General features: G+C 39.6%; 1 protein-coding gene across 2 annotated transcripts in view; it reads right to left on the reverse strand.

The window, feature by feature from the left end:
• TAF1B (TATA-box binding protein associated factor, RNA polymerase I subunit B) overlaps positions 1 to 27,018 on the reverse strand; it is a 67,826-nt gene that overhangs the window by 9,569 nt on the left and 31,239 nt on the right. For both annotated transcript variants that reach the window (XM_080813835.1, XM_080813836.1), the window contains exons 9-12: positions 6,173 to 6,320; positions 4,140 to 4,317; positions 3,549 to 3,595; positions 1,818 to 1,908 (exon numbers count right to left, since the gene is read on the reverse strand). In XM_080813835.1, the coding sequence (XP_080669961.1) occupies positions 1,818 to 1,908; positions 3,549 to 3,595; positions 4,140 to 4,317; positions 6,173 to 6,320 (464 nt within the window). The remainder of the gene's footprint in view (positions 1 to 1,817; positions 1,909 to 3,548; positions 3,596 to 4,139; positions 4,318 to 6,172; positions 6,321 to 27,018) is intronic.

The raw sequence follows: 27,018 nt of genomic DNA on the forward strand, positions 1-27,018 counted from the left end.
ACATGGAAGGTGATGTTCAGAGTAACAGGAGAAAAAATTACCAATTAATGTCAACAGTGGGGGTGGAGTAGGGTGAAACAGGCAGGTAACAGACCACACACACAAGGTCTCTGTGCCTAAGCACTAGTCAGTAGTGATTTACATGTGGGATTTCACTTAGTTCAAATCACCTACTCCACACAGAAGGATCTTGGCGGTGTATCCCCTGGACAATCTCTTCCCTGAGCCCTGGTCTCTCCCCGGAAGACGCCATTTTGGAAACAGATATACTCTCTTTGGTCATTAAACTCTCCCCTAATGTACCTAAAAGTCAGTAAGCCTAAGATGTGTAACTACATGCTAAAATATCAATCTGGGCTCCAACAGCCACGTCTGCGGTGTAAGCTGGTGCTTGGCTTGTGCTAGTGAATTCCTAGTTACCGCGGAAATGCCTGAGAGGAAGGGTCACTGAATACCTGGCCTCTCGGCGTCAGCCAGGCCAGCCCCTGCTGGCACCACAAAAAGGCAGGCCTCGTGGCTGGTACTCCCGAGATGACCGAAGGCGACAGAATGAGCTTCCGTTCTTCCTGTTACTCTTGTAACCACTGAGATCCAAAGACCAAAGAGACATTCCTTCTCTGACAAAGAAGGAGGAAGGACCCAGTTTCCTGGGCACCCACAGGCTGTCAGAGTAAGTTCGCACCCCACCTCTTTTCTTTCATCGTTATGTATCAAACCAGAACAGTGAGAAACGACTACCCCTCTCCCCTTTTTGGCAAGGATCCTCTTCCCCACAGTGCTTTATTTATCCCTGTAAGTCTGTTTCTCTACTTAAAAGCTCTCTTAAATGTAGAGGAAAAACAATGCAGTTCTACCTGTGAAAACTAAAATTTAGTTCTTAGGGCACAAAGCAGGCATTATCCCTATTTCATTGACGAGGAACCTGGAGCTGAGCGAATTAGTTTAACTAATTCTAGGAGCCTTGATTTTTCTCAAAGTATATAAAATTAGTTGATCAATTGAGTATTAATATAAATTTACATAAAATACAGAGATGTTAACTTTTTCTTCAAAGTCTTGTAAAGACTCAAAGTTCTAAAAACAGTTACCAAACTGTTCAAATCAGAGATCAATAGAAATATACTCTATATTATGTAAGATATAGTATCTATGAAAATTTATAAGCAAACTAAATTTCAGTGCTCTGAGGCTAAGAAATCAAGTAACTTGCCCAGGGTTACACAGCTAGTCTGTACTGGAATCAGGATTCAAACCCAGAATGGTCTGTCTCTACAGCTTTGCTCCTTCCACTCTATCACAATGAACCTACATCAGAACGAGAATTCAAAGTCAAATGATGAGACTGACTGAATTAAAAATCCTCTTTTTGTGTTTTCCTCCATTTTGATTTTTGTAGGGATTTTTATTTGGGGGAATATTCCAATTATGTACATCACAGGCTGATAATTATAATCTTTGTAATATTGGAAAGCAGACGGGAAATGATCAACTTTGAGAAAAGAAGGAAGCATATTAGAAATGTAGGTATGACTCATGCAAATTATAAAAAATTAATAACTAAGTACAATATGGTACTCTGGATTGGATCCTGGATTGGAAAGAGGTCACTAATGGAAACACTGATGAAATCCAAATAAAATATAGAGTCTAATAGTAACACCAAAAAAAAAAAAGTAGATTAGAACACAGGGGCTAATATTTCCAGAAAAAATGTCATAATGCTAAGTAGTCTAGCTGCTGAAACTTTAGCATTTAAATATAAGGTAACAGACTTGGAAATCAAGCAGGTAAACTTAAAACCAGAGGAGACAACATACTTTGCCCTGGCTTCTTCCCACTTTTGTTTTTTCTCATCAACAGATTTCTTCATAACTCGGTACCATTTTCTGAAATCAAACCATGGCTTATCTGAAAGAAATGAAATCCATGATTAGTACCCAAATAAGTCACATTATAACCATATACATTATTCACTGGAGTCTTCATTCTTTGGTATAACTAAACATTATGGAGTCAGCTTTATGGGAATTATGGAGTCACTGTCTCCATACCTTAACATGACTCTTGAGCAGTCCATCATGGAGTTCCTATCTATACTGTGGCCCTAACTAGATCGTACTAAAACCATTTATTTATTTATTTATTTATTTATAGACATGGGGAGTATGACAAGGGACATTGGAAGACACCTTGGTCAACCTTTCACTCTGAGTAGAAGCTGACATAAAGCGATGTGTAGAAAGAAGTATTTAGCATGTATTCTGGAAAGAACTCACAAATTGATTTCTACACTAAATCCAAGCTCCTAAAACCCATGAACATATATGTGAAATGTTGAAAAAAAAAAAAAAAGTAAAACTCTTAGAAACAGTAGTTTCTACTCTAACAGAGTAGAAAGTAGCTCCCAGGGGCTGGGGGAGTGGGAGATAGGGAGAGGTTGGTAAAAGGGTACAAAGTTTTGGCTCTAAGATAAGTAAGTCTGAGAATCTAATGTAAAACATGGTGACTGTAGTGGATCACAGTGTATTATATCAAGGAAATTTACTAAGGGAATAGGACTTAAATGTTCACACACACACTCACAGACACACACACACACACAAGATCAAAATGTGAGGTGATGAATATATAACCAGATGAGAGAATCCTTTCATAGCACATAGTACAAATCATCACAAGATGCACTTTAAATCGCTTACAATTTTTGTATGTCAATTATACCTCAATAAAGCTGATAAAAAACACAATGACTATAAATCCTAATGAGGGAACTAAGAAACTAGAATTGTATTTAAGAATTCATACACCTACCCAACTTCACTGAATTGCTCTTGGGCCAGACACTATGTTAGGCACTAAAGATCCATTAAAACATTAAAAAAGAAAGAAAGATATGGTCCCTGCCTCTAGAAGCTATAATCTACCTATCCTTCTACCATTTATGTTGGGCCTTACTCTATGTCAGCTGTTCTCAGCACTCTACAGACACTGGCAAGTGAACCAGGATAGACATATTTAGTGCACCAGTTCTGATTCAGTGTGCTAACCTCTAACAGATGTTTGGCTAGGAGCAGCTGTGGCAGGAATGATTAGTTCTGATCTGGGAAGTGGTAAGGTCGCGAGTGGGTGTGAAGAGCAGGTAGAATCTTGAAGAATAAAGGCTGATCTGTCAGGGATTGGGGGAGCTGGGGGGTAAGAAGGAAAAATTTCAGGTAGAGGAACCAGCATGAGCAAAGGCTGAGGCATCACAACAGATGGTACAGTCAGGGAACTGCCAGGACATTCTTGGTCTAGCACGGCTAGGGAGGAGAAGCCAGGAATCAAAAAGCAGGCTGGTCTTTACACATCGCAGGGAATCACTGAAGTTTAGCAGCCTAGATGTATAATTAGATAATTATATAAAGAAATAACTGGTATTAGGCACAATTTGCATACACGTGTTTGTCTATGTGTCCTTGTGTATTTTTCCAAGTCTTCCTTACATTTACTGTATCTTCTAATCCATCACTTACAATCACTCTGAATTTGAATGACAAAAAATTAAGTACCTTCTTTGTTCTTTTCATTATATTTCTCGGCAATATTAGACAAAGTCCTGGAAAAACCATAAAGCACGTCAATTTATTTGGAAGTCACTTATTTGAAGACAGTGAAATTTTGAGTTCTTCTGAAAGAAAAATATAGACTAGCACTTGAAACCTATGCTAACTTTTAAGGGAGAAGCAATCACTCTACACACTGCCATTGTTGATTGGCGTTTGGGAGGAATGACATATATAATAAATAATAATCTTTGAAGTCGCATAGCGCCAGGAGCCTAAAGACATACAGATAAACTGCTACAAGATTCTTTAGAATTTCTGTATGATTTAATGTCGGGAATCAGCGAAGCAACGAGAACACATGTATCTGCTTAAAAAACAGGAACCCAACATGAGACAAACAACTTACTAAGGTAGAATTAACTCTCTGACAACTAGCTGAGTCAAAATTCACGTAGGAAGTAATTGTTGGTACTGCTCAGTGTTCTGCAACTGAGAGGCTCTATTTTCTCTTGAGATAATATAAGGATTCCTGTATTCCGACTAATTAGGTAAAAACAGTATAATTTTTCCCTCATAAAACTGACATACACTCACCATTCTAAATTGTCATCCAATAAAAAGAGCAGTTTCAACACTACGACAATGACAGCGACAGCCTGTACGTCGTATTTAACAGTTTTTGCCATTTTAGCTATAGGATCAAACGTCAGAAAATCCACTTCTCCTATTCCGGTCATTTTTACCACTTGGCAGGTTAAATCATTCATTTCATCTGTTGAAGAACAAGAGTAAAATGTGAATTAATTCTTTGCCTAACTAGACCATACCAATGTGTACCTCTGTAAGATAAGCTTTATTATCCTAAAACACGGTATAATGCTAGAACTGAGGGAACACATTTTGTGAATAAAATAAACCAAAAAATGGTATCTGTATAGAAACACAAATGGTAGAATCCTGGCAAGGCCTTTTCCTATTTGGACTTCCCAAAACATCTACTACGTATGGGACATATTCTGGTACCTAACACACAGCCACACGCTCGTTTTCTACCATTTCCCACACCTCCCTTGTCTGTATTCTACAGCAATTTGCACTTGCCTGAAACAAAATCCCCTGTAAGACCAAGAGCTTCTCTAGGAATGCACACTAACCCGCTGGCTGGCACCCTAGGAGCCTCCACGCACATTAAACTTGAGGCACTGCTTTCCCAAGGAAATCATACGGTCGGCTTAGCCTCTATTATTCAAAGCTCAATAATGTGGCACTTGGCACCAGAAAGCCTAGCCAGGGCCTATATATTTAGGTTTTCCAATCATTAGCTTTGTGACTCTGCCTTAGTCACTTAACCTCAGTTTCTTCAATTGTAAATTGAGCTGTGGGAGGATAAACTGAGATTAAATAAGTGAATATACTTCAAAAACTCTCAATTACTAAGCAAATTTCTTTACTCACTAATCTAAGTACCCAAGATGTACAATATTCTATTTTTAAGTGAACAGCTAGTATTTATAAGAGCACAATCAACTGTATTGAATTAAGTAACATTTCCTGCATGCTTTCAGTCACCATGTCCTGTGGACTCCTCTCCCCCTCTCCATCCAACGGCAAGTACAGGAACCAGACACTTGCCATGAGCCAGCCCGTCAGTTACATCCTGGTAATCCCTTGTGGTCCTTCTATTACCTACCATTACATTTGTGTGTGTATGTAATATATACACACACTACCACATATTTATACTTATTTTTATCATTGGAGTTATACCATACCTACAAACAGTTTTGTTTTGTTTTAAGATTTTATTTATTCATTTTACAGACACAGATCACAAGGAGGCAGAGAGGCAGGCAGAGAGAGAGGAAGGGAAGCAGACTCCCTGCCAAGCAGAGAACCCGATGCGGGGCTCGATCCCAGGACCCTGAGATCATGACCTGAGCCGAAGGCAGAGGCTTTAACCCACTGAGCCACCCAGACGCCCCAACAAACACAGTTTTGTATATCGCTTTCTTCATTAACATATGCATTTTCCTTCCCTATTAAAAATATATCCAACTGCATGTTTTATACTGCTTAAGCAATAGGCTAACCACACCATGTCTGCATTTTCTCTTTAGAATATAAGTCCTGAATTTCTCACATTTCTAGTTTTGCAAGAAATTCAGGACTGGGTTCCATTGGCAGATTCCACTGGGTGACCTGCATCTTGGTATATTGTGAACAAGGTCTAGTGAGGCTCTCTCCACATTCCGTGCTTCATCGCCTTAAAGAGTTCACTATGATCCTGCAAATGACGAAGCACTGCCTTCTTTTCAGAAGGGGGGCATCCAGCTCGTTAAGAACACATACTGGAACATTTGTTACTTTCATTGCACTCAGCAAACTTACTGTAAAAACCAAGCGTATCCCTCACATCAAAACCGGATTCTTTATTTCTAAACAAGGTCCTTTTAACCTTTCCAGATAGCCTGAAATATTTTAAGAAAGGATTCTGAAATTAAGCTTCATGTTAAAACAGACCCTGTCAGGAGGCTCTAACTGTCCGTGATCTGAGAGGAATTCTCCATTTTGTTCATTGTCATTTTATAAGTCTGTAAAGGCTTCCTTACCACATACACTACACTTACCAGGGAGATTGACTTCCATCAAGTATTTCATACACAAGATATCTGGGTGAAGATAGCAGTCTTCAGTTACATCTGGAAAACGTGGCAAATCTAAGAATTTGGCAATTTCGATCATTTTTTTATAGATATCCTCATAGGTAGGCCAAGACTGAAATAAAAAATAATCAAGGTAGCAACTTTTGCAACATAAATTATTTTTAAAAATATTTTCTAATTTTAAAAGTAATACGTATTTGCTAAATGAAACTTGAAATGTGGAGAAAAGCATTACGGGGAAACCACCCATAAATCCCTAATATCCTAACTTAGCAGTTTTAAACAGTAGTAACGCTGAATTAAAAAGCCACTAAAATTCCATTTGGCTCATAAAACTCTCACTGGCCTTCCCCATGAGAGAGGGAAATCATTACTTCTTGCCAGTCACAGAAGAACCAGGGGAAGGGACAAAGCTGTGACCTAAACTGAAGTTCCAGAGCCCTCACGAGTGCTCTACTGCACGACCTCCCTCTCACACTCCTTCACCACATCTGTCTCATTCACTTTCAAGTTCATGTCTAACAAACTTAGCTCTCTGTTTCACAATATTCACAAGCTTCTATGTGGGAGCTAACACCGGATTTAAGTCTGATAGTTGAAAATACACAATTCAACTTCATATTCTCCCATATAACCACATATAAAATTTTATAGAATCCAGGAAAATCTATTAGCTACTATGAATACATTTATTCTGTTCACTTAAAGATCACCCCTGTAGTTTATTTGGTATGCTATTTTTAGTTTTGCAATTCATAAACATCCTTGAAATTAATACTACAGGGCGCCTGGGTGGCTCAGTGGGTTAAAGCCTCTGTCTTCGGCTCAGGTCATGATCCCAGGGTCCTGGGATCGAGTCCCCCATTGGGCTCTCTGCTCAGTAGGGAGCCTGCTTCCCTCTCTCTCTCTGCCTGCCTCTCTGCCTACTTGTGATCTCTCTGTCAAATAAATAAATAAAATCTTTAAAAAAAAAAGAAATTAATACTACATAAAATTTTTCCTTATTTCCTCATCCATTCACATAAAAATATTAAATTTAGAATCACTCAATACAAACGACTTTGGGAAATGTAAAGATGAATAAAACAATGCCTTCATGTGTCAACCTGGCGATTCACAGACCTGTACCCCTGGGGATAAAAATACATTATATGTTTATAAAAAAATAAAAAAATGAAAACCAAAAATACATACTCTAAAAAAACCAAAAAACAAAAAACAAAAATGCCTTCAAGGAGTTTATAACCTAGAAAGGGAGATAAGGTATACAAAAATACAGTATAAAATAGAGAGTTATCAAGTACCTCAAGTAAGACTTTTTTTTTCCTTATATGGCTTATGGAGTCTCGGAAAAACTAACACTTCTCATATGGTAGGACCCTATTAAAATTGGGCCTGAAGACACACATTTTGGCTACCTGTTTGGCCGTATTAAAACTGATCATGGGGGCACCGGGGTGGCTCAGTGGGTTAAGCCTCTGCCTTCGGCTCAGGTCATGATCTCAGGGTCCTGGGATCGAGCCCCGCATCGGGCTCTCTGCTTGGCAGGGAGCCTGCTTCCCACTTTCTCTCTGCCTGCCTCTCTGCCTCCTTGTGACCTCTCTCTCTCTGTTCAAATAAATAAAAATTAAAAAAAAAAAAAAAAGCTGATCATGTGTACATTCTGTGGCAAAGCAGTTCTACCCCTAGCTACAAAGCCCCAAAGAAATGTGCAGGATGTCCGCGGAGAGACACGCACTAGAAAGTTCTTAACAACACTATTTGTAAAAGCCCCAAGCTGGAAACTACCCAAACGCCATTAATGATCGGTAGATTTTGACAAATCTCATAATGGGACACTTCATGGCCCGGAAATGAACGCTCTGCCTGCAACGACATGAATGAATCTTCAAAACGTCACGTTAGAAGAAAGAAGCCAGATGCAAAAGAGAATGATTCCTGGTATATAACGTAGAACCCTCAGCGACCTCGCTCGAAGCTTCTACAGAGAGAGACACGAGCACTGAGCAGGGGCAAGTAGTGCCGGGTGGGGCGCCGGGTGGAGCTCAGGGGAGCGAGTCTCGGTCATGGGGTTTCTCCCTCTACGGACTGGTTCCGGCTGTGAAAATTCACCAAACTATGTACATGTGCGACACGTTCACTTTTCTGTATGTCTAGTTTCCCCCTCAGAAAGTGGCAAGAAAGGCAATACCAGTTTAGAAAACCACTTCGTGTGATAGAAATACTTCATACATCGCCTTGCGGGAGGAATCATCGAGTCGGCATATTCAGAGTTGGAAACGCCCTTGGAAGCCTATGGTCCAACTTCACAAAATCCCGCGCAGGCAGATGTCTGGCCCTTTTTACAAGTGTCCAGGGACAGGAACTCAATACCTTCCCCGAAGTTAGGCTATTCCATTTTTAACGGGTTTAGTCATTAGAAAGTTCTTCTGTATTCTAAGTAAAAAGTTCCCCAATTTGAGCTAATAGTCCGTTAAAATCGGCCCAGCCGCTTGTGAAAGTGCCGCTGTTAAATCGTGCCTGGCCCATCTTTAAATGTGCGAGCGTGTCTGGGAGCCGACTATAGGAATAAATATTTCTCCGTTAAATTTTACTTTGGTAAATTCAGCTCATATGCAATTGTAAAGCACAAGGAAATGCTTTGCATTATAAAAGATAATCATACTGTTAATTTCTAGAAATTAAAACTATGCTTGATTCTACTTTGCCTGAAGCTACAATCTCGTTTGTATTATATTTATTTTGAGTTTAATAAAAAAAAAAAGGCCTTTGGTTTATGCTGTATTATTAAATGATTAACTGTAGCTGAAGGCTACGAAGTAAATTTCTGTCAATCCAAAGTAGCAGTATTGCCTTTTAACCTTTTTTTAAGTGTTGAAATAGAGTGATTGTACTTGTACACTAAAGTACTATAAACTGTATTCTAATCTGTGAATTTAAAAATGAAAAAAGGAAAACATAAACTCTCAGTGAACTTTGGGAAGAAGTGGTCTTTTTTTCTTTACAAAGTGAATTCATTTAGAACGCTGGCATGGAGTGGTAAACAAACGGGCTTCATTTTGCACAAGATTTGAAGCATCTTTTCAAGTTAAAATAATTTTAACATTGCTGACAAGATTTATGGCAACTCTAATCCTTTCAAATATTGCAGGTAGGAGATGTAATTAAGCACTTTTATCTGCAAACAAAATAAACACTAGAGCAGTGAATGATCCCCTTAGAAAAATAATCACCTCAAAAAATCAATTTAATTATGATAAATTCATGACTAGTAATTGTAAGGCCCTTGATGAAAAGGAATCTGGTAAACTACAAAGATTTAATATATTTCAAATGTCCACACTAAAAGCTGGTATGTCAAACTAAAAATCTGGTGACAAACAGGCTACGATTCTTTCATGTATGAACTGAGGATAAAATATTAATTATTAATAATGCAAGTCTATTGATTTATATTATAGTTTACAATAGATTCTAGATTCTCCTAGTCTCAAGTTAATACAGCAGACTTCACTTTTAAAATTTTCATTTATTTTTAAAGACTTTTCCTTTTTGAATAACACTGAAAACCTTTTCTTTTAAAAGGTGGCTACAGGGTTTTCAGGGCGCCTGGGTGGCTCAGTGGGTTAAGCCTCTGCCTTCGGCTCAGGTCATGATCTCAGGGTCCTGGGATCGAGCCCCGCATCAGGCTCTCTGCTCAGCGGGGAAGCCTGCTTCCCCCTCTCTCTCTGCCTGCCTTTCTGCCTACTTGTGATTTCTCTCTCTTTCAAACAAATTAAGATCTTTAAAAAAAATAAAAATAAAAGGTGGCTACAGGATTTTCAAGATCATCCTACTTATTTTTTACCAATCTGCTATAATTGTTATACATATGTTTCCAATTTTTATACTATTATAATTCCATGATGGATGTAATCTGATTATAAAACTACACGATTACAGAAAATTTATGAATTATAAAATACTATAATAAAGACAATAAAAATTGCTCATAACTTAGAGAAGGCCACTGTTAGCATGTTGGAGGACTTTTCTCTCAGCCCTTTGGGGCATATCCACATTTCTAACACTAGGATTTCAATTCGACACCCTCTTCGACACCCTCTTCGACACTGCCACTGGAACACCTTCCCACTGTGCCAAATGTACGTATTCCAGACTGAGTTTTTCATCTCTCATACCCCTGAATTTTATCCCTCCATCAAGGTTCTTTACCCCGTCACTAAAACCAAACACTTAGGAATCACCCTTGGCAGCTCAGTTTCCTTGTGCATCACATGCACCCGGTCTGTTTGCCTCAAAGCTGGGTCTGGAATGCTGCTGTTTCTCCTCACATCTACAACTACTCTCCTACTCTAAGCCTCCATCATCCCATACTGGACTCCCAGACAAACGGTATCCCCGAACTCCCCCCTTTAAAGCACTAGCTTCTGCCACTTTAAAGCTACCACCAAGAGGGATATTTCAAAATGCAAGTCTGGTATGTCACTCCTCTACTAAAATCTAACAGTCTACCTCGCTCTTAGGCTAAGCTCCCATCTGAGAACCAGTGTACAAACTGAATTAGATGTACATGGTTTTGTCTCCTACACTTTTTTTTAACATATTTTATGTTATTTTTTGTTATACTTTGTTATATTGTTATTTGTTATATATTTTGTTATATTTGTTATATTTTGTTATTTGTTATATATTTTGTTATATTTTGTGAGTATTTTCTAATGTCAGGAGATAGCCTTTGAAAGGATCATTTTGAGTGACTGGAAAATACTCCCCTCTATGAACCCATCACTTCATTATTATTGGACATCTGTGTCAGATACACATCACATGCACACATACTAAGCAGCTATTAAAAAGCGTTTTCATAGGCTGCTCTATGACTTAGGATAACTTTCATAGTTTATATGACTTAGGACAACTTTCATGAAAAAAGTGCAGTACAATTCTGAGTTTTAAAAAAGCAAGAGAGAAATGTGTATATAGTGCTCAAGCCTAATTTGGCAAATATGTTTATGTACATTAAATGAGACAATCAAAAAAACCAATGTTAAATGTTAATGGCATCCATGAGTAATTGGATTGTGGGTGATTTTTACTTCCTTTTTTATACATTTTTTTCTACATGTCTTTTAATCACTCTAAAATAAGTATTCAAAAATGTATTACAGAGGTCTCAAAATCACACATAGAATTACCATACGACAGAGCAACTGCGCTTGCTTCTGTGTGGATGCCCAGAACTGAAAGGGCCTCCAACAGGTATTTGCACACTAATGTTCACAGCAGCATCCTTCACTATAGCCAAAGGCGGAAACAACTCAAATGTCCACGGATGAATAGATCAACAAAATGTAGTATATACAAACAATGGGATAGTATTGAGCCTTGAAAAGAAATTTTCATTTCTGAGACATGCTACAACATGGAGAAATCTTTTTTATTTTTTTTAAAGATCTTAATTTGTTTGAAAGAGAGAGAAATCACAAGTAGGCAGAAAGGCAGGCAGAGAGAGAGGGGGAAGCAGGCTTCCCCACTGAGCAGAGAGCCTGATGCGGGGCTCGTTCCCAGGACCCTGGGATCATGACCCGAGCCAAAGGCAGAGGCTTTAACCCACTGAGCCACCCAGGGGCCCCAACATGGAGAAATCTTAAAGACATTATCCTGTGTGAAATAAGTCTGACATAAAAAGACAAATATGGTGTTATTTCACTTACATGGAGTCAGGTTCACAGAGACAGGAAGCAGAATGGCAGACCTCAGGGGCTGGGGGGCAGGGTGCAGTGGGGAGCTGGGGTTTCACAGGGATAGTTTCAGTTTGTGAAGATGAAAAGGGTCTGGAGATGGACGGTGGTGGTGGTTGCACAACAATGTGAATGGGCTTAATTTCGCCAAACCGCGCACTTAAAAATGGTTTAAATGGTAAATGGTAAATTTTACATTATGTCTATTTTGCCACCATTCTTTAAATGACTTTTTTAAAAAAAGATTTTATTTATTTATTTGATTAAAAAAAAGATTTTATTTATTTATTTGATAAAAAGAGCACAAGTAGGCAGACAGGCAGAGGGAGAGGGAGCAGCTGGCTCTCTGCTGAGCAGGGAGCCCCACGTGGGGCTCGATCCCAGGACCCTGGGATCACAACCTGAGCCGAAGGCAGACACTTAACCGACTGAGCCACCCAGGCACCCCTGCTCATCCCTGCCACAATTCTTAAAAAGTATAAAAGAGGAACCTCAATAACATCTGTATAGAGGGGAAAAACCCACAACATATTAGAGAGGTCATAATTAGAAGTAATAAAAAAAAGATGAACATTATAAAAAAATCAACATATATAAAATCTACTACAAACATTCAAAATCTATAACTACTCGCTAATATCTACCTTTATCATCTGTAAAATACCATAACAAAAGAACCCTACATCAGGGAGATAGAGTCTATGGAATTGTAATTATTAGACATGTAACACTCAAGTATGGGTTTGCCTTTCCCAGAAGACAAAATAAACTGAGCAAAAAAGAAAACACAGTATCTGCAGAATCGCTTGCTCCAGGTCTCTTTATACAGAAATGATTACTTAATGGTTCTAGTACAATACCGAAAGGGACTGTCTTCTCAATGCCTCAAATGAGGGAAGAGTCAGAACGGAACGTGACCACTGCATGCCATTCCTGTCCCAGAGGACAGCATGAAAAGGCCCAGAATGCTACCCTCTGCCCCCAACCCCAACTGAAATGGTGGCCCAATTGTCCCTACAGGGCTTGACTATGGACTAACCTCCCTATACATGGATCTGCTTCCACTCCAACTAAGACAGGCTAGTCTGTTGGGCAGCAGAGCCCCAGCCTCAGGCAGGAGATTGGGAGCAGAGTTACACGACACCCTTTTACAGGATAAGACCACAGTGAAACATTTTTTGTTCCTGTCCTGTTGTCCTCAGCCCAGAGGGGAATCAGGCTCTAATTCCGACAGGATTCTAAAGCACGGGTAACCACCATATAATAATTACGGTGAACATTTAATGGCTGTGTTAGTATAGACTTATTTTGACTTAGAAACCGCGTTCGTGTATAGAGCACACCCAAGGAACGGTCTCACCGAAGCTGCTGGTATTCGTACTACGTTTCCACTTGGTGTGCGGAATGTCTGGTGTATTCAAGTGGAATAAGAGGACTACCAGAATCCTCTTTGAAACTCTGCAGGTGTAGTAAAGTATAATGACATTTTGTTCGATACTGGCCCTTTGGTTATCTAACGTGTCTCATTCTACCTGAAATCTTTTGTGCAACAAGATGGAAGAACAACAAAAGAAAGCAAGCGGCAGAGAGGGAAGACTCGTCTGTACTGCCCACAGCACCACCTTTATCAGAATCATTGCAAGACAGTTGTTAAAAATTCATATCCCGAGATCCCACTGCAGACTTAACGAATCAATCTCTGACATCCAGTTGAAGAACCTGTGCTTTCAACAAACTCTCCAGGACATTCTGACGCAGGCACCCCAAAAATAATACAACAAAACGCAGTGGCTTCCCATCCTCATTTTCCCTGCAGCCCAGCAGACAGCCTCAGATGGCTTTAGTCCACAAGCTTGAAAAGAGAAGCGCGCCCACAACTCCCAGCGATGGTCAGGATGCTGTGGGAGGAGAGGAACAAAAGAAAACATCGGTCGGTTTCTGTTCATGCCGTCTGGCAGCGGTGACTCTGGAAGGAGGAGTGGGAGTGAGGGAAACTGAGAACACCTGTTCTCACTACACTCACCTCAGTTTCCCTCGGGGGCATTGACACCCGCCACGTCACTACCCTAACGAAGCCTGCGCTGCAGGAGGCCTACAGACTGAGACAGCGAGCAAAGCTGAGCGCAGCCGTAAGACTCAAAGACCTTCACTCGGAGGTGCTTGGGGAGGAACTGACAGCTCTGGGGCAGTCTTTTTCCTCCTTCAAAGACAGGGACCTGGTTTCACAAAGGGTGTAAGACCGCTGCGAGGCAGGGTGAATCATCTTGGCAAAGGGCCACACAGTGGGCCGGGCCGCGCCAGCATTCCATCTTTTCTTTTTACTCCTCCGGAGAGAAGATCAGAACGCTGCTGACCGACATTCAACAGGCTGGAGATGTAGCTCCAGACGAATCTGCAGTTTCCTTCTTATCCCTTCTTGCTGAGTGTAGTGAGGGATGACGAAATGCCTGCCTCTTGAGAGGACTTAGAAACACTGTCACCGGGCACAGTGGAACAGCACGTATGTGACATATTCTCTGTGTAGAAACTGGTCTGTGGGTTTAACGCATCCAAACAGAAAGACAATCAATACTGAAAAGATACATGTAAGTCCCCAGCAGACTGAGCAGGATCTATGACAGGGACACACAAGCATGTCCAAGCCCAGCTTTGGTTTGAGCTGCGATCTGCGACCATAAAGATGGTCCCTGAAAGAAACTACATTTTTAGCTTATTCCACCAGACGGATGGCAAGATTTTTTGCTAGAAGTAAACGATGCTTGGAATCAGCACCATACTCCAGAAACGAAAGTCATAAATAAAGCAGCAGAAGAGGCAGAGGGAGAAAAAAGGAGGAGGAGTTACCTTTAAATTAAGTCAGTAAGACGAAGAGCCTGTCCACCTAGAGATGGGATCGTAACTCGGAAAAAGGAGATGGTGGGAAACACTGAAACTTAACTCGCACTAAAGCTCAACCTCTTCTTCTGAGCTCTGCTCTGCAGGGAGGCTAATGGCAGGAAGACTTAAGTGTTCATGGCCCGCTTGTTAAAAGAAAACAAATCATACCAATACTCTGTATTCCATGTTCCATTCGGGTTTAAGTGCGTTCTGTCAGATTTGTTGTCACTGGAACAGAGGGGGGCCCACTTCAACAGTAACAGAACAATTTATGGGGAAAAAAGGAGGTCACCCAGGATAAAGGTTTAAGGGTCTTTAAACCTCTTTTTGGGAGTGGTGGCTTGTTTTTAAGGTGTGCTCAACTTTCTAGAATAACAAAAACAAAACAAAACCAAACACAGCAGAAAGACCGTCCCCGGCAGCCCACACACAAAACACTCCACCAGCATTATCTGCACCGCCATCTCCTAGAACAATTGCACCTTTTGTCGGTTCTGCTGGAGGTACAGCTGCTGAAGAAGCCAAGACTTACTGGAGAAAGCGAAGACATTGAAGGAGGGAAGAAAATGCTTCCTTTGTTAACAAAAAGCCATTTCCATTGAAAAGTTTCAACATACTGTGGAACAGTGAATGCACTTTTGTGAGCAAAGGCAAAGCGTACAATGAGGAAAAGCTGTCTGTCAATTAAATAAACAGTCATGTGAAGACATCCCAAACCTTCCCCCCTTTTCTTGAAAAAAGGAGGGGACAGGAGAGACGGAATGTGAACTATCACTAGACATGGCCAAAGATGTGTAAAAGGTAGAGCAAATACGATACATAGGGCTTCTGGAGTGAGACAGATTCATTTAATTACAATCGTAAGAAATCACAAAGTTAATATGTTTTTTAAAAGACCACAAAGCTATAATAAATTCTTGTAGCATGCATTAAAAACGAAGGGCTTGGGAAAGCATTTTATTGAATTTCACAAATATTCCAGCGAGTTTATTTTCCTTCATGAAGCAATGCCTTGAGACAGGTAAGGACAAGCTAGAGTTTCTGTTACACAACAGCAGGCTCTGGTGATAAACCTGATTACAATACCCTGTCAGAGGTGAACTTCCTGCTTAGTTATTAAAAAAAAAAAAAGTACAGTGCCTCACCCTTACTTATTATTATGATTGTTTTGAAGCAAAGATTCAGCTGAGAAAAAGCTAATGCTACATGCACCTGTTAGTCCAGACTTAAAGCAAGACTTTTTATGACAACGGAAAATTAACAAGAAATCAAAGTAATGTCAGAAGTAATGACAAAGCACGTAATATACTGTCTATGGAGGAAGGATAAATGATTTCCACATTATCATGATTCACAAAACAGTTCACTTTACATTTTTAGTCTGCTGGAATTATCCTAATGGTTGTAATCTACCACGTAGTAACATAAAATACTTTTATGTTCAAAGTCTAGTCTGGAAGTCTGTGGTGAACACCTTATGTGAAATATGGTCTTGGTCCTGGGGATGAGACTATTTTAGAAATATGCTGTCAACTTGTACAAAGACAAACCTTATGAACAAACACTAATTCATGAACTGATAACAAACGAGGACTTGCCAACCAAATGGGGAATCACAATTTGAGCCCAGGATGAGAGCTGGGAAAAACCTACTGGAGTCCCCCTTCTTAAGATCTGTCTGTTCTGGGGCGCCTGGGTGGCTCAGTGGGTTAAAGCCTCTGCCTTCGGCTCAGGTCATGATCTCAGGGGCCTGGGATCAAGCCCCGCATCGGGCTCTCTGCTCGGCGGGGAGCCTGTTTCCCCCCCCCCCCCGCCTGCCTCTCTGCCTGCTTGTGATCTCTGTCTGTCAAATAAATAAATAAAATCTTTAAAAAAAAAAAAGATCTGTCTGTTCTCCAAACACTCTCCTGATTGTAGCACACCTAATGTTCAAATTTCACATACCCGTACTAACAGAGATTAAAAACTATTATCCAGAAAAGCAGATGATCCTCAAGTAGTTTCTATTTGATTCTGGGAGCGTTGTGTAACTATTTTTGCCACGGACTGACCTTTGTCATTACCCAGTTTTCTTTTGGCTAATGTAAAACCTAGGTCCCATCTCTTTTCTCCTGGGAAGTAGAGGTGAGCGGAGACTGGGGCTGAGCATGCCCAGTTCTGGGGGTACTGGCCAAGGATCAAACTAAGTCACAGACAATCCACGTGAAATCACCAGTTTCACACAGCAAATATGAATTATGAGTTTCCCAAAAGAAGTATCCTCAATGTAGCCTCACACATGTATTTTCTGACCAGGGTAATTCATTATTGGTTTTAGTATATTGGTGAACAGTACAAATTAACCAAGGAGATAATTTATTTCACACACTGGTTTTCATGAGTGATAGTGATACACCCCACAACTCACATTTCCAATGTCCTTGCTTATACATCGAAGTTACATCCCTTATACACTTATCGTTAAAATATTAGAATTTTTTAAATTTTTTCCGTCAAATGGCACTATTTAATGGCCTCCTCATATCATATGTAATAAATACATCTGAAAGTTTCCTACACTTAGGTGGAAAAAACCCCCCAATAGATCAATTTGGAATCTCCTGAAAATTAATTACTTAAACTTACTGTTTCTTAGCTCTTTCAGACCATTTAATCAGTAAACACAGACTGAATCCTTACCATGTTTACAAAATTGTATTAGGTCTTAAGGATAAAAAAATAGAAGCATTAAATACGGTTCAAAGAGTAGCTGGGGATGCAGGACAGAGACAAACCCTCACACCACATATTGCCTTTTGCTTCCATTTTAGAAATTTCAATTGGACAAACATCCTCTAGTTGCCTTTAAAATCTTGAAAAATACAAACAATACATGTAACACACCTGTAATCTTGACACGTGATAATAAAGCGGACACCCATGAATCTACTACCCCACTGAGAACCAGAACGTGGGCAACAGCGCGGCATCTACTGGTACACTCCTTCCCTACGCTCCCCCGCCCCTCCTCCCTCCAGAGGTAGAACTAGTGTCCTGAATTTTGCTGATCACAAACTTACTTTTTAAAAAACACTATCATATGCATAAACATATCTAAATAAATAGTTCACCTTCCTTTTGAACTGAATACAAATGCATCAAATGCATACAAATGCATCACACTGTGTGCAGTTTTGTGAATCTTGCCTTTTACACGCAATAGAATGTCTTTTAGATTCATTCATGTTGCCGGTGGCTGAAGCTGTTTAATATACCAGCATCTGACTATTCCATTTTATCTGTTTTCCTGCTGACAGACATTCAGATGGTTTCTAGTTCTGTGTGCTTTGTTTTTGTTCATTACCTAGCTGCCTTTCTTAGCCTTTTATCACCAAGTACAAAACTACATCAATAAAGAACGAGTAAACTGTGGCATATGGTATAGTTCAGTTCTTAGAAAAATGAAAAGTTAACTAAATTGTAGTCATCTAAGAGAATATCTCTATTCTTAGAAAATACACACTAAAATATTTAGGGGTAATGGGCCATGATTGATGTAACTTACCCTCAATGATTCAGAAATAGAACTGCACAGACAGACCAATAGACAGACAGTGAGAACAGCAAAAATGAGAAAACAAATGGGATAAAATGTTAACAGCAGTTGATCTGGGTTGAGGATATACGGGTGTCCTTTGTACTATTTTTATTTTTGTAACTTCTCTGTAAATCTAAAATTATTCCAAAATGAAAAGTTTATTTCAAAAAGACTCTCTCCAAGATACAAGCAGAAAAGGCAAAAAGTGCAATGGTTATTCTTACCAAAACATAATCTCATATTATTTTTATGTTTATACTTTCTACCAAAATCTCTAGAAGAAATCACTCCCCCATCTTATTCCTGTCCCCTCACTCAAGATTAACTTAAAATAGTCAACAAAAGATATTATCACTAGGGCAAGTATTTTGTGTAAACAAAAATCCATAACCATGACCTTCCAATAATATGGTCCAGCCAGGGGAAAATTTTAAAGATCAGATTAGTGATAACATTCATTAATAGAGATTGTAATTTTTTTTAAAATCCAAGAATGAATGAGCAGTGAGATATTTTAGGCATTCAAGAAAGAATTTTTTTAGGTAACATGTCCCTAAAAAAACATTTGAATACTGAGTCTACTTCTAAATGTCTAAAAATTAGTATTTGCCATGCTTCCATTTCTGCCCATCAAGGATTAAATACGATGGAAACTGACTTCCCACCATAAACACAGAAATGGAAAAACCCATGAAATAACAGTTTCAGGCAACGGACAACAGGAAGTATAGGACTAGAATCCCTGAAAGAGCAGAAATAAATGGCCCAGTTTACTGCCTGGAGGCAGTTTCCAAGGTGCAGCGCAGAGAGCCAGGGACTGAAGCGGAGCCACGTGGTTTTGCTGAGTTGAGGAGACAGAGATTGGAGCTCCTAAAAGCTGAGGTGGCTACACTTTGCAGGCAGAGTACCGCAAGGATAAAACCATACACAGAGAGAACTCTGGAGATCTGCAAAGAGGTCCTCTCAGGTCTTTGGCTGAGGACTGATTCATGCTGTATGAGGAAAAACCTACGGCCAAGGAAAAAAAAATCACTGGATTCTTTCCTAATGAATCTAAACAATTTCCAGAGCTCAGACAAGGCACCAGCTGCAGTGGAAAGACTGCGTAACCCTGGGGGCACCGGATGGAGCCTTCTGAGGGAACACGCCGTAGCAGCAAGGATAAGTTAGTCCCAGAATAAAGGCCCTGCACCGGCAATGAAAAGGCTTAAACACAAGCTTCTACAGGATCAAAATGTTCTCCATATTACCTAATTATACCAGAACAAAAATCCAGTATTCAACAACATGAAATTCACGTCTGCATCCAATCAAAAATTACCAGGCATGAAGAGACGCAGGAAAATCCGACACATAATCAAGCAATAAAGCGATCAACAGAAACATACCGAGCAGTAACAGAGACAACAGAATACAGTGGATAAGACCCTTGTTATTGATAACATCTGTTATAAATATGGTCAATATGCTCAAGGATGTAAAAGGAAACAAACATAATGAGGGAAATGGAGAAAATAAAACTAAAATGAAACTTCTGAAAATGAAAAGCACAGGATCTGAAATAAGAAACACACTTATTGGATTTAACAGCAGATTAGACACTCAAAAAGTAAAAATTGGGGCACCTGGGTGGCTCAGTGGGTTAAAGCCTCTGCCTTCGGCTCAGGTCATGATCCCAGGGTCCTGGGATCGAGCCCCGCATCAGGCTCTCTGCTCAGCAGGGAGCCTGGTTCCTCCTCTCTGCCTGCCTCTCTGCCTACTTGTAATCTCTGTCTGTCAAATAAATAAATAAATAATCTTTTAAAAAAAAAGTAAAAATCAGTGAAACTGAAGACATGACTAAAGAAACTGTCCAAAACAAAACACACTGAGAAAGAAGATATATATAAAAAAAGGAGGGGGTGCCTGGGTGGCTCAGTGGGATAAGCCTCTGCCTTCGGCTCAGGTCATGATCTCAGGGTCCTGGGTTCGAGCCCTGCTCTCTGCTCAGCAGGGAGCCTGCCTCCCCCTCTCTCTCTGCCTGCCTCTCTGCCTACTTGTGATCTCTCTCTGCCAAATAAAATCCTTAAAATACAAACAACCCCCCCCACCAAAACCCCAAAGCCTTAGTGAGCTGTGAGCATTATCAAATGGTCTAACATGTAACTCATATCCCAGAAAAAAACCAAGGGGAGGACAGAAAAAAATATTTAAAGAAATAATGAATGAAAAATTTCCAAATCTGATGAAAACGATATACAGTCACAGATCTGAGGTCAATGAACCCCAAGCAGAAGAAACATAAAGAAAACCATGCCAAGGCATATCGCAATCCAACTGATGAAAAACAGTGATAAAAAGAAAACTCTTAAAAGCAGCTGGAGGAAAAAAGACACATTACATGGAGAATAGAAGAGATAAGACTGACAGAATAGAAAAGATAAGAATCAGAAATCAGGCAGGCCTATATCGGACAAGCCCACAGCTAACAGCATACTCAATGATGAAAAGCTAAAAACTTTTCCTCTAAGATCAGGAACAAGACAAGGATGCCTACTCTTACCACTTTTATTCCAGATAGTATTAGAAGTCCTAGCTAGAACAATTAAGCACCAGAAACAAATAAAATGCATCAAATCAGAAAGAAAGAAGTAAAACTGTCTCTATTTGCAGATGGCATGATATTACAGATAGAAAACCCTAAAGACTACCAAAACACTATAGAACTAGCAAAGAAATTCAGCAAATTGCAGGATACAAAATCAATATATGAAAATCATTTGTGGTTCTATACACTCTATACACTCACCGAAAACTACCAGAAAGAGATATTAGGAAAAGAGCCCCTTTACAAAGGCATCAAGAAGAGGACGGGGCCCCTGGGGGGGCTCAGTTGGTCAAGTGTCTGCCTTCAGCTCAGATTGTGATCCCAGGGTTCTGCTCCACAGGGAGCCTGTCGCCCTTTCCTCCCCACTGGTGCTCCCTCTCTCTCTCTCCCTAATAAATAAATAAAATCTTTAAAAAAAAAAAAAAAAGAAAGAACAAAATACTTAGGGATAAATTTAACCAAGAAGGTAAAAGATCTGTACACTGAAAACTATAAGACACTGATGAAAGAAACTGAAGACACAACTAAATGGAAAGATATTCTGTGCATGTGGATCAGAAGAATTACTATTGTTAAAAGGTCCATATTATCGAAAGCAATCTACAGATTCAATGCAATTCCTATCAAAATTGCAATAGCATTCTTCACAGAAATAGAATCCCTAAAATTTGTGTGGAACCACATAAGACCCCAAATAGGCAAAAACAATCTTTTTTTTCTTAAGATTTTATTTATTTATTTGACAGACAGAGATCACAAGTAGGCAGAGAGGCAGGCAGAGAGAGAGAGAGAAGGAAGCAGGCTCCCTGCTGAGCAGAGAGCCCAATGAGGGGCTCAATCCCAGGACCCTGAGATCATGACCTGAGCCGAAGGCAGAGGATTATCCCACTGAGCCACCCAGGCGCCCTTGCAAAAACAATCTTGAGAAAGAAGAAAGCTGAGGGCGTCACACTTTCTGATTTCAAGCTACATAACAAAGCTAGAGTAATCAAAACAGTATGGTATTGGCAAAAAAAGACACACAGATCAAAGGAACAGAATAAAGAGCCCAGAAATAAATCCATGCATATGTGGTGAATTAATTTACAACAAAGGAGCCAAGAATATACATGGGGAAAGGATAGTGTCTTCAACAAATGGTGCTGGGAAAACTGGACAGCCACAGGCAAAAGTGTGAAATTGGACCACTATATAACACCATACACAAAAATCAATCAAAATGGAATAAGGACTTAAATTTAAGACCTGAAACCACAAAACTCCCAGAAGAAAACATAGGGGGTATGTTCTTTGACATCAATATTGGCACTGAGTTTTTGGATTTGACACCAAAAGTGAAGACAACAAGAGCAAAGATAAACAAGTAGGACTAGATCAAACTAAGAAGCTTCTGCACAGCAAAGATGACCACCAATAAAATGAAAAGGCAACCTATGAAATGGGAAAACATATTTGCAAATCCTGTATCTGATTTATCCAAAAAATATGAAGAACTCACAAGCCTTCATAGCATAAATAATCTAATTTAAAAAGGAACAGAGGAACTGAGTAGACATTTTTCCAAAGAAGACATACCAATGAACACCATGTACATAGACAGACGCTCAGTATCACAGATCATCAGGGAAATACAAATTAAAACCACAATGAGATGTTACCTCACACCCGTTAGAATGGTTACCATCAAAAAAACAAGATAACAAGTGTTGGTTAGATTGTGGAGGAAAAGAGAACCCTTGTGCACTGTTAGTGGGAATGTAATTTGGTGCAGCCACTATGAAAAATAGTATGGAGGTTCCTAAAAAAATTAAAAATATAATTACCATATGATTCATGAATCCCATTTATGGATATACATCCAAAGGAAATAAAAACAGGATCTCAAAAAGATACCTGCACTTCTATGTTCATTGCAGCATTATTCATAACAGCCATGATAAAGAAATAACCTAAGCATCCAAACACAGATGAATGGATAGAGAACACATGACACACACACACACACACAACACACAAAATGCAACATTATTCAGCTGCAAGAAAGAAGGAAATCTTGCCATTTGTGACAACACGGATGGACCTTGAAAACATTAAGCTAAATTGGATAATCTAGAGAAAGATAAATACTTCATGGTATCAATTATATGTCAAATCTTAAAAAACAAAAACACCACTGAACTCATAGAAACCGTGAGTAGAAAAGTGGTTGCCGCCGGGGGGGGGGGGAGTTTGGGGGAACAGGGAGAGGTCAGTAAAAAGTTACAAACTTTCAACTATAAGATAACTAAGGTCTGAGGATCCAATGTAAAACATGGAGATTACAGAAGATAACACCATATTATACAATTGAAATTTGCTGGGGGAAGGTAGAATTTAAATGACTTCATACACACACAAAAAGACAACTGTGTGAGGTGATGGATGTGTTAGTCAACTCGAAGGGGGAATCCCTTCACGAGCTACACACAGAGCAAACCACCATGATGTACACTTTAAATATCTTACCATTTTGCCCATTATACTTCAATAAAGTTCAGGGGCCGGGGTGGGGTGGGGGGAATAAAGAAACCAGGCAGGCCTGCAGAAAATGAAACATCTTTAAAGTGCTGAAAGAAATTAAGTACAGACCCAGAATTCTGTACTAGTGAAAATGTCTTTTCAAAAATGAGGGCAAGGGGTGCCTGGGTGGCTCAGTAAGTTAAGTAGGTTAAGTCAGGTCATGATCCTGAGGTCCTGCAATCAAGCCCCACGTCCAGCACCCTATTCAGCGAGGAGTCTGCTTTTCCCACTCCCTCTGCCCCTCTGCCCAGCTCATGCTCACACTCTCGCTCTCTCAAATAAATAAAAGATCTTTTAAAAAAATGAGGGCAAATAAAGACTTTTTTAGACCAAGAAATGCCAAAAAAGAATTCACTGCCAACAGATCTATACTGTAAGAAAATGTTAAAGGACTTTTTTAGACAAGAAGAATGCCAGAAATAGCAAATACGTAGGTAAATACAAAATCATTTTACCCATTTTAATTTCTTAAAAAGGTAAATGATTTTTTTAAAGCAAATATAATTTAATGCATTGTGAAAATTATAACAGATAAAGGTAGAATGTCTGAGAGGCACCTGGGTGGCTCAGTCGGTTAAGCGTCCCACTCTTGACTTTGGCTCAGGTCATGGTCTCAGGGTTATGAGACTGAGCCTGGGGTCTGTGCCACGCTCAGTGGGGAGTCTGCTTGGGATTCTCTCTTCCTTTCCCTCTGCCTCTCCCCCCTCAAGCTCTCTCTCTTTCTCTCTCAAATATAAAACATATAAATTGTAAAAAAAAAAAAAAAAAAAAAGGTAAAATATCTGACACTAGAAGATGGGAGGAGGGAAATGAAAGTATATTGTTGAAAAGGTCCTACTTTATACATGTACTGGTATACTAGTACTTGAGGCAGACTGTGGTAAGTTAAAGACGAATGTTCTAAACTCTAGGGCAATCTCACGCACACAAAACTCCACAGGTGTAGTTAATGTATCAACAATGGAGATAAAATAGAATCATTAAAAAAAAGTCGATTCAGAAGAAGGTGGGAAAAGAAGACAGAATACTAGATGGAACACATAACAGCAGGACAGTAGATTTAAACCCAATCATATCTATAATCACATTCAATGTTGATGGTCAAACATATAATTCTAAGGCAGAGAATATCAGACTGCATAAATTTAAAAAATTAAGATAACTACAAACTGACTATCAGGAAGCCATTTTAAATATAAAGACACAGATAGGTTAAAAATAAAATAGTTCCGAAAGGTATGTTAGGCAAACATTCTTTTTAAATTAACATTTGGACAAGGTAGATATGAAAACAAATATTCTGGGGGGGGAAGAAAAGGACATTACATAGTGAGAAGAGTCAGTTCATCAAGAAGACTAAATATCCTAATTATTATGCACCTGAGCTCCAAAATACCTGAAGCAAAGACTGACAGAACGTGAAAGAAGAAGCTGTAATCCTAGGAGTCGGAGATTACAATCCACCTGTCTTGGTAACCGATAGGATGAGTAAAAATTAGTATCTGAATGATTTCAGAGCAAAAATGAAACACGCAAGTAAATATAAAATAACTAATCTTGTTTCTTAATTTATAAAATTTAAGTCTCAAATTACAAAAATTTAGCAGGGGCAGAGAAAAGTCTAGATTTGATACCATAGTGAGAAGATAGTATTCCAGGCTGCAAGACCGAAACAGCACCACAAATAAACATGGCTGTAAAGGCAGGCACTCCCTCCTACGCCGCCCAGAGGAGGGCAAAGCCAACCTTAGCTAAAGGCTTCAGCGACGCTTCTGGGAAACGTAAGCCACACTGGCGAGCCCCACAGCAGTCCCTTGGTTCTGTGTATTATACATCACTCCTGCAGTGACTTCAACGTTTGGCAATCATGGGATCTATTACTATCTGAAAGGACGAGGTATATATTTTTTAAAATAATTATTTTTATAGAGTGAGATTTGAGTGTCTATTTGAGTACAAAGTGAAACCAAATTTCTTAATTTAAAAGGAAATTACTGGTTAGCTACCACTCCCAAGAATATAAAGTTAGCAGAAGAAGCAAGATCCTTTGCAAGAAGCTGAATTTATGGTAACTAAAATTATAAAACACTGTAATGAAAAGCGAGAGTCATACCCCTGAACTTCTGGCACCTCCTTGCAGCAAACTCAGAAATAGGCACATTCAAAGGTGTTTTTTTTTTTGTTTGTTTATAACAGAGCTTTAAAATGAAAATTTTAATTTCCAAAAATGATACATTTTTTTCCTCTGAGCAGCTTGAGGATAACTCTTAACTTTTTCCTTAGAGGAAAAGCTTTTGCATCCTGGGATCTGGAAGGAATGCCCATTTCAATGTCTATGATATACCTACATTTTGACGATATTACCTCAAATAATCCTCACAAAAACTACTGAAGTAAGTAGAGGTTTACCTATTCCCAAATCACATTCTTCCTTAGACCTCTTTCTTTACTGGAAAACGAAGAAACGTGGACTAAGTGAAGTTTAAATTTCCCTCCAGCTTTAATATTTCATGATTCCATATAAAAGTTTCTGGTGTTTATTCCTGAGAAGCTTATCATTTGGCTAGGGAGTTAAAAATGAGTAAGTAGGGGCGCCTGGGTGGCTCAGTGGGTTAAAGCCGCTGCCTTCGGCTCGGGTCATGATCCCAGCGTCCTGGGATCGAGCCCCGCATCAGGCTGTCTGCTCAGCAGGGAGCCTGCTTCCTCCCTTCTCTCTCTGCCTGCCTCTCTGCCTACTTGTGATCTGTCTGTCAAATAAATAAATAAAATCTTTAAAAAAAAAAAACGAGTAATTTGAGGCACCAGCAAAAAGTAAGAATTACCTAAACCTAGCAAAAATGATCAATGTCACTTGAGTGGTGAATGGTTCTGAGGAATCAGGCTAAAGCCTAGTCATTAGAACGACAGATACGGACTGGACTGGAGGCTAAGGGAGAAGAGAAGGGAGGGCAGGGCAGGAAGGGTGGGCTGGGAGCATGAGTGAGGCGACGAGAAGTGAGAGAGAGTTTTTTGGTAGCCAAAACTCCACGGGGAGATTAATGCAAAAACAGTAACTGAGTTCCACTGGTCCCTCCAGAAACACTGAAGTGTAAAGACACACAGCAAGAACTACTGAACTAAATGTCTAGCCACGAACAACTCTTTAGCAGCTAAAACTGAAATTACTAATTAGTGAATTATACAGATTTTCAAATCAATTACCAAAAAGAAAAAAAAAACAAAAAACAACCACCTTCTATGCGACAGTCTTAGGGTAGCATCAGTACTGCCCGAGGCATGCCCAGGAAATCCAGACGTGTCTCACTGAACATGGGATGCTATTTAAAGAGATGAAAAACGAATCAACCTCTAAAACCTGTGCTTTTCTTTTCCTAGAGGCTGGCAGGGCTCCGGAGGTGGCAGGGGCACCTTGTGCCTGGTAAACGCCTGCCAGAGGGGACGCCTGTTCATCTATCCCGCCACATCC

The sequence above is a fragment of the Martes martes genome, assembly GCF_963455335.1.
Source record: "Martes martes genome assembly, chromosome: 9".
Lineage (NCBI taxonomy): Eukaryota > Metazoa > Chordata > Mammalia > Carnivora > Mustelidae > Martes > Martes martes.